The sequence below is a fragment of the Bombyx mandarina genome, chromosome 10, assembly GCF_030267445.1.
Source record: "Bombyx mandarina strain Sakado chromosome 10, ASM3026744v2".
Taxonomy (NCBI): domain Eukaryota; kingdom Metazoa; phylum Arthropoda; class Insecta; order Lepidoptera; family Bombycidae; genus Bombyx; species Bombyx mandarina.
Window position 1 is genome coordinate 9857487 of NC_143217.1, and position 9659 is coordinate 9867145.

A 9659-nucleotide genomic window follows, 5' to 3' on the forward strand; every position below is an offset into this window, starting at 1 on the left:
GTATAATTAACTTAATTAGAGTGGAGAGAGAGCTTTAGTGAAGTTAATTTATCATTGTTTTTATACGCACACAGAAATGAGAAGTTTATTTTATATCTACTGATGTGTACTTTTTATTTTAGAAAAGATAAAACATACTCAATAAGTACTGACATGATACAGAGAATAAAATTGCATTGGGCAGTAAAAAGTCGCTTATCAAAGTAAGTATCGCAAATAGGTCAAGAATTTGCTTGTAATCATATCTAAAACGAAATCAGCCTCTCGCTTTGGTGCGGGACAGGCACCATGAACAAGATTTTTTCCAAAACTATTTCGAGGAATACTCAGGATTTTACGTGCTCACAATCCACCACCCTACGACTACTGAATACGCAATTTAATAAATTGATTACACGATCGGGCTTCAACTCATTACATAATAATTATTTCGTCGTGAAGTCTTTCGTGAACAGGTTATAGTATTTTATACACTACGCATTTTCTCAAGAAAGTTGATATCTACCTGCCCTGAGATCATATCGTTATATCATCATATTCGCATAACTAGATACACTATTTTCCTGATAAGGCACGGATGTCTCAATTCTAATCCGTAAAATCTTATCAAATATCAACCTATCCTTCACCACAATGTCTAACTACTCTCTTGTATCCTATGTTCCATGTGAAATGTTCTGAGGAATTGTTTGACTCTGTTATTATTCTACCGTCGTAACTCTGACGACCTGGGTCGAATCATTCCTACTAATTCATCATTCAGTTCTTTTCCACATATAATTTTGCCACGTACTATGCAATTTCCGAATGACAGCGGTGCGACATGTCTTCAGCGGCATGGCTGTGCTAGGCATTACTGTCTTGCATAACCACCATTGACTACTAGGGGGAACGTATCGACGCTTGAAAGGCAAGCGACTAACCGACAATAACTGCTTTATGCATAAATGATAGGCAATAACCATATTCAATGCACAAAAAAAATATATTTCTAGGTCTATTCAAATAATTTCAATCCTACAGCTAGATTCGTTAAAATAGATTTTTTTAGGTATATTTCAACTTTAAATTAGTCTACTGTAAAGTTCACGCATTGTTGCTTAGTCACGTTTGCCTTTCAAGCGTCAGTATGCTCGTTTGTCTTTAAAACCAATGAAAAATATTAAAATCAAACATAGGATGTTAAGATATTGTAGAGCCTAACGGAGAAGATTGTTTTGTTTAGTTTATCTTTTTAGACTAGATCACTAGGTCACCGTAGACATTAACAACGTAAATGTAGTCACCCATTTTGAGAGATGAGTTCTAAGAATGAGTATTATATCACAACCGCTGCCCCGCCCTTCCAACGGGAACGCATTAGCGCTTCGCAGCCGAAATGGGTGGGTCGGTGGTATCTACCCGTGCGGGATCGTTAACAAAATGTTCTACACCAGTTCTTTTTTACTCGGAGGTATTCGTAAGTTTCGTTTTATTTATTTTTTATTATTGCTTAGATGAGTGGATGAACTCACAGCCCACCTACTGTTTAGTGGTTACTGGAGCCCATTGACATCTACAACGTAAATGCGCCACCCACCTTGAGAATAAGTTCTAAGTTCCCAATAGGTATAGTTACAACGGCTGCTCCACCCTTCAAACCAAAAAGCCTTACTGCTTCACGGCTGAAATAGACTTGGTGGTGGTACCTACCCACACGAAGTTACAAGAGGTCCTGCCACTAGTAAATACGTAAATTATAATTTTTCGGGTTTGATTTTTATTACAGGATGTTATGCCTTCACCGTGGAAATCAATCGTGAACATTTGTATTAAGTAAAACTACCAATGAGTACCGTTACAATTCAACATTTCCTGAGATACCTATATCATCGTACCTATAATAATATGTGACCAAGGAAACAAAATACCATAATTTCACATTTTTTATTTTGTATACTCCCAAAAACACTGAATCACATTCATACGTTAAATAACTATAATTAATTATTACAAATCATTCGTTTCTAAATTAACTAAATGCATTGTTTATGACAACAGTTTGGGATTAATTTTAAGACAAGCTGTTCGTTTTACTCGCATAAAGTTATGAGCTAGGGTCATTAACTCGCATATTTTAATAGTTTTTGTATGGTTAGTGAATTTTTAAACAAAAATAAAGGTTAATAAAAAAAAAAAGGTTAGTAGTGCATTCTATTTTCTGTATTGTAAGTAGCATAATAATATATACACTACACTACTATTGGCTAGTTAGTGTCAACCCTAGATACAGCTGTAACTCATCAAGACGGTAGCCGGTACACACTTGACTCTCCTTTATTAAACCACTCACTCACTACCATATTGTTTAGATCAAGACCAAATATAAATTAACCATTAATCGTTAATCAAGATTCAAAAAAATCTACAAATAAACAATTTTCATATGCAAGACTGGATCGGATGTTTGATTATTTAATTATTATTTGTATATATAATAAAATGTGTATAAACGTGTATTAATTTAATTGATCACTGTGCAGTGCTTTTAAAAACTTACACTGGACATCAAGCCATGTGTATATATAATAATCACTAGTTTGTACCACTCGTTCACATTTGAAATATTGTCTGGTGTGAGCAAAAATTATTTAAAGTAAGACAACTTCTGAAAACGATATACTCTAAAACTACTTAACTTATAAAATTATTAATTGACCGAATGTATTATGCGGATCGAATAGTCCGTTGCCATAAACCTAGAAACAACATTCTACAGTCTATAAATCGCACTCAAATCAATGAAAGGAACATAACTCTGAAATGTTATAATACTAAATCTATGAATAAAATTTTAAATTAAAACTGGGGTGTCCTCAATAGATTGTAAAATCGTAGTAAAAGGCGTTACGCGCCTTACATTAACTTTAAGTTGCTTAGTAGCGAACATGGCTGAGCTTACATGTCCAAATCAAATATGAGATCGTTTTTAAAGGAAACTTCTAAATATTTTCCTTTGTTTAACCTTTCGGGATCATAGAGGTTCGTTTTGTGTTTAATATTTTCGCAATTAACAGAATCTCCTTCGAGTTTCTTCGAATGCTTTCCGGAATCCCGAAATTCTGATTTCGCGTCAACGATTCCAGCCTTGTTTACGTATTTTGTTGGTTTAGCGTTTATGTTGAATTCGTGATTGTTGTACGAATCCGATGTTTTGCATTCTTCGGCGTCGGACGTGTCCGCTAGACCGCTGTCGCGTCGCTGTTTCAATGCTGACTTCGACCTTTGTTTGGAACTCTGCGAACATAATATTCATAAAGACGTTTAAAATGATATATCTCAGTATCTTTAACATACAAATTTAAGAACAATACTTGTTTTCGTTTTTTGACCTATAAAACGGAGAAAAAAAACGCTGACGATTTTGTTGCGATATTTTGTAGAAACTCCTATGTAAATTACAAACATGAAATAACGCTTCTGCTAAATAAGTTGTTTTTGTAACTCGATCGGTCTGCGTTATTAGTGTCCGTTCACACGAGAATGAAGAAAGTTTGTAGAAATAGGAGAAAATAATGTCACGTTTCGATTCATTCTTAAAAAACAAAATATGTATTACTAAGCTGAACAATTGTTTTATGTATGTTATTATAAACTTGATAATGATATTTTATTGACAAATATACGTTTATAAATAGAATTTGGGCCAAAAGATTCCACGATAATGGGATCATCGATAATCCGAACGGCCCTCTTCTTTATGGAGTCAAATGAAAGTAGCTGGTATTTGGGAGCCCCGGCCTAGAAGGTGGGACCAGTACTCCACGCGAGGACGAACTTGTGTTTTGTAAAGCAAGTCTTTGTCCAGGCGCGAAATACCGCTCCGCTCTGTTGAGAATTCCCAGTATTTTGGACGTCAACTTGGCTTTGCCCTTGAAATTACTCCAAAATTGGACATAGTTCGAAAAATTGACCCCTAGTATCCCAATACTCGTGAAAGGTTGCAAGGATACTCTTTGGAATTGCGGCACCATGACAGGAGTCCTTTTTCGCAGTGAACGCGCAACCCTGCCTTCAATGGGTTGAATTGAAGTGTTCAGAGTTTTCTTCACTTCAGACCCATGATTTGATCGTCTCTCCTGCACTATGCTTCGAGAGTTTGATGCCTGATATATCGAACATCCCGGTGTTGTCATCTGCATAACGACGCAAGCCATCAATAGATAGAATCGCATTCATTTACAGGATGAAAACCGTGGGGGAGAGCACCGATCCGTGGGGGAGAGCACCGATCCTTGTGGAACGCCAGAACTAACGGTCATGCTATAGGAGCAGCAGTCGTCTACTACTGTGATGCTCCGCTCATCCAAATAGATAGCAAACAACTTGCAGAGTCGCTCGGGAATTCCTTAAGGTGATAAGTTAGACAAAAGTGCTGTATGCCAGACCATATGAAACGTGTTTATTTTTTATTTGCTTCATCAACAAGCTTATAAGTAAGAAGCTAACATACCTGAAGAGTATTTCCACATTCTTCTTCTGCTTCACTTTCACTTTTCCTTCTCTCCAGATTTCTCTTTTTACTCTTCTTGCGTTGATTTTTCTTTTTCTGACCTTCAATAGAAGAATTGTACCTGAAAAAATTATATAATATACATTAGACAACATAAACTTATGAAATCCACTATTATCATTTCTTGAAAATAACAAACTCAGATAAGAAAGATTGATATATAGATTGTGAAATAAACATTGATAAACACGTATTTAAATAATTACTCAATGGTTTGATTTATTCAAGGCATTTCCATGAGTAAGCTAAGTAAGCTTCAATGAGTAAATAAATCAAACTGAATACAAATTATTCACAATAACTGAATTTGGATTGCATTGGGTATTCCTCTCATCCAAAATAGATATGAGTGTGGTAGACATGGACATATCAGCACTCTCATATGGTCTCAGAAGTAATCGCCTGTCAATGTGTAGCTAACATGCATTGACTGGCTAATGCTTTGAATAGTATTACCATCTGAAAGGATGAATGATGAGGAAGTAAAAATATGCATATGCGTAAACTTTAATTGTTTGAGCAAAAAATTGGCAGTTTAAAATTCCTTTAAATAAGTATGGGGCATCAAATTATTTTAAACTCCAAATGAACACTGTTTTATCTTTCTACTGTACAAAAATTCAAAAGATTATGTTTCACCCAAATTGATAAAGATATTTAATATCATAAATATTTACCTGTAAAACTGTCTAGCGATAACATTATTAAACCTAACAGTCTTTTTAAAACTAGACTCTTCAGGTATGCAATCAGAGCTAATATAATCCATAGATGATGCAATATCCCCAATGCTTGATTCAGAATAACTGCGAGAACTCGATTTACGGAGTATACTCTTGGCTCCAGTCTCACTCCTGTATGTCTCAGTCCACACAATTTTTCTGTCTTCTAGTGTGTATGAATCAATATCATCATCGCAGTCATCAACATTGGTAGATACAACAATGTTAGTCTCAGAACCTAAGTTTGTTACTTCAACAACTGGAGTAACTAATTCTGTTACTGCTGTGCTAGGATTTTCTTCAGATGAAGAGTCATTTTTTTTAAGTTGGGAATTGTCTAAATGTTCTTCAGTCAAAGAATCACCTAGACCAATTAGAAATTTTTGTGGAACATTACTATTAAGCTCAATTTGTAAAATGACATTGTTGTCCCAAGCTTCTCCAACAACATTTTCAAATACAACGTTATCATTGAACACAATAGTTGCAGCATAATAAATGGGCACAAAACCAGAGCCTGTAGAAGTAAATTTAATATTAATTTTGGAACCATCAGTTTTAACTTCAACTGAATCAGGTTCAGTGTTTTTCACGTGGAATGTTAAGGCAACTACATCATCGAGGATGTTGTATGTGTATTTAGGTAGCGTGTAGGCAAGAGATTCTTCAAAAAAATTATTTATTCGATTTTGAGTACAGGGTTCAATTATTTCCTGAATCTTGCTCTCAGTTGATGAAAGTTCCGTTACTAAATTTGAGGAATTATTATTCTCCTCATCACTTTGGGAAGCATTTGATTCACTTTCAAGACCACTATCTATTTTGTGGCTGTCTTTATTAGTTTGAACTAAATTTTTCTTAACCACTGGTAGGGTTACTATGAGCTTATGTAAACTTTTGTCAAACTTAGCATTACCACATTCTTCATTTACTTGATAGGGAAGAGAGATGTTTAATTTATATTTGGCTGGTTTTTCAGATATCAAATATAAAGATTGTTCTTTCACATCTAAAGTGCATTCTTTAGTAGAAGATAAAAGTGGCAAGTTTACTTCAATGACAATTTGACTTGGTATAGCACAGTATTGTTTGCTCTCTCTGTGGTATGTAAATTCTTGAAGATCTATATTCTTTTGCTGTTTTATGACATATTTAGGTATGGTATATCCATTATCAGTTATGTGATTAAATTCTGAAAGTACTTTTCTGGGTTTTTTCCATTGATCTATTACAGGTTTACTTGCTTTGAATACCTCAGTATTTTGATCAGAGTATGAATGTTGAGGATACAATTTTTCCATTATCTCTGGCGATAATTCCTGGCTTTCTTCTTCATCGGGGGGCTTATAGTTAGGGTCTTCTTTTCGTATCACCGCTGGTACAGCCATACCCTTGTAAGATGATTTTGGAAGCCGAAAATTATTGACGTCCAAATGAATATTATAAGTTTTTTGTAACCCCTCAAATGCTGTATTATTAACTAATTCTCGAAACTGTTTGTTAACCTCTGCCATCCGAAGTGTATTGGGATGGAAAACGACATCGTAAATCACGCAACGTTTCTTATTTTGAACATAATCTTCCCGGGGTGGCAATAATGAATATGGGATTTGCCAGTTCATACCCCTTTTTCCGTTAACTTCTTGAATGTTGTGCGAAGGTTTGCCGATGTTATCATTACTGCAAATATTAATAAAAGCTATTCTGTCGCCGGCCACACTTGTTTTGATAACATAACCTCCCTTTGGATTTATGAATGTTACATCGTATCCACGTTCCTTCTCGAATTGTGTCATTTCTTTCTGATATAGAGCTTGGTTCGCCGGGTCACGTACTTCTTCGCAGTACTCGGTGAGAAGCTCTCGAAATTTCTTATTTTTCAATGCGTCTTGTATAGCTTCTAGATCCGATCTAGAAAATTGTATGTCTTCATCACGAGGTTTTACTCCTGTTGCCATTGTGATTACGCTGTAACTTGCTTGGTATATAAATAAACACCAATATTTCTACGCACCCACAATAAATTTTCCAGCTGACGTCCGTCCGATCGTGATACAAAAATGTTGCAAGTTATAAAAATCAAGGTACTTAATAAATCTATATTAAATTACACTGTATCACGACGCGATTGATGATTTTAGATTTTCGGTCTACTGTTATCTCGACAAAAATCAAAATTTAACTTTTGAATGGGAGATTTCCAGTCGAAAATTTTAAAATGCTGTTGATTATATTGTTCCATTGTTTTGTAAAGTAAAAAACATTTTATCAGACATTGTAGCTGAAAATAAATCGAAGCCGAATCTGAGACCCCAACAAAAACCAAAACACTACCTAATAATCCGTAAAGAAACTATATTTAGTAAATAACGCAGAGCCGTCTATTTATCCTCAGATCAGGTTTTATACAATTTTTGACCCCTGTCCTGGGGCTTATAAATAAATTAGTTTTCTCTTTTGTGTGTATCATTTATGTGTTATTGTATTATACTCTAGTGTGTAACATGGAAAATAATAATAAAGAGCATTGAAATAGCATCAATATACATAAAATATCTAACTCTGATTACATCGATAAGCTACATTAATTGTACGTTAGTATCTTTAAAATTTTTTTTTAAATACGAATCTAATTTGAAAACAAAAACTGATGTTCTATACTCTAGTGTCTAACATGGAAAATAATAATAAAGAGCATTGAAATAGCATCAATATACAATATCTCTGATTACATCGATAAGCTATATTAATTGTATGTTAGTATCTTTAAAAAATTTTTTAAACACAAGTCTAATTTGAAAACAAAAACTGATGTTCTAAAGCTTATTAAATTTAATCTAATTTAGCTCAAAAATATCATATTCCTTCATAAATCGTAATTAACAAATGTTTGTTCTAATAAATCAAAAATGAACTATATAAAAGCAAAAGCAACGATAAAGATATTTAATTACCTATGTATTATAATCCAATCTATGTTGCTTATAAATATTCTATTTGTCTATTCTATTTGGAAAATGAAAATACTTAGAATTTTAAATCTATTAATCGTGAAATGTCCGATAGAAACATTAAAAATCACATAAAATATCGAAAGTTAAACTGAAATATCGATATTTTGCGACAATACTACAAGATAAGTTATGAACTACTGATAATTTTACACTTACTATAAATAAGTAAGACACGCATATGCTTAATATTTAAGACACACTTATTACTTATGGTAGGAATGCCAGGAGTGAAGTTAGGAGATTTGTTTTATTTCGTGTATTAATGTTTCTTCAGGTTTAAATGTGTAATAACGGTTGTTTATTAACAGTTTAGTAGCTACGAAAATGCACAAATGTGAGAAAATGAAACAAAGCCGTTTCGAGATCCTCCAAAAAGTCCACTGAAAAAGGAATCTTTACTGAAAAGTAAATAACCACCATTTTACATTACATTAAATTACAAATCATAAAGTTAAAACTATTGCCATAAAAAAAGGTCATAGTTATAGTAAGCGGCACGTAGGTTGGCAAGGTTTTGGTGTAGTGGGGGTAATGTCGCGCATAGTGCACATTGCAACAAAAAAATGGTCACTTTTATTGCGCGCATATAATTTCATTTAATTTTATTTTATTGTTTATTTGCCATAACTTATTTTTAAGCCTGTGTGTTTTGAAGAAAGTTAAAGAAAAGAGAGGAATTCGTGAAGTGTATTAGGTGTTATAAATAAAATACAATTAAAAGTTAAGGAGTTTATTTTAAAAAATATACTTAATATTAAAAATTATGTGTCGCCGTCGTCACTGTCATTTTCTAATAGTACTACCCCTTGGATCAAATTTATGGTAGCACCTGAGCTGGTGGAAGGAGTTGGCTCCTCATCGTCGACATAACGAAGAGTCGCTGTCGTCACTGGCGTAAATAATAAAACGCTCAGTGACTGAATCTACTATATGGTCATTGGTATTTGGTCCTGGCATTGCAAACAAATTTAAAACAATAACACTCGTAACAAAAACTAAATTTAAACAATAATAACAATTCCTAAAAAAAAATTAATATAAACAAAGGGTTCCTACAACTTAGTAGGCGCATGTGTAGCCGGGAGCGAACGGAACGTGGACACGGTGCGGGAGGGGAGCGTCGACTGACTCACCAATCGCGCGCTCGGAACGGTGCTACGTCTTTCCCCGCGTCCCGCTAAAGAAACCTAAAAAACGACTTCTGCGCATCTAATGCCGGCCACTCACATGCGGGCAAATATTCGTACATTATACGAATGTTTGCGCGCAACTTTGCATAATCATTTGCAAATGTCGTCCTACACTTGCGGGTTTGCGTATTCGTGCGCATGTGAGTCACCGGTATAACGACTCTTGCCAAGTTACGTGCCG

At 34.4% G+C, this 9659-nt stretch overlaps 1 protein-coding gene across 1 annotated transcript; it reads right to left on the reverse strand.

Moving 5' to 3' along the window:
* Positions 1 to 1912: 1912 nt before the first annotated feature.
* Positions 1913 to 7604, reverse strand: Nop17l (PIH1 domain-containing protein Nop17-like). Its single transcript, XM_028185157.2, has 3 exons — positions 5230 to 7604; positions 4493 to 4613; positions 1913 to 3276 (listed from the first exon to the last, which is right to left on the reverse strand). The coding sequence occupies exons 1-3, from the start codon at positions 7230 to 7232 to the stop codon at positions 2938 to 2940; spliced, it is 2463 nt and encodes an 820-aa protein (XP_028040958.2). The 5' UTR covers positions 7233 to 7604; the 3' UTR covers positions 1913 to 2937.
* Positions 7605 to 9659: the final 2055 nt, after the last annotated feature.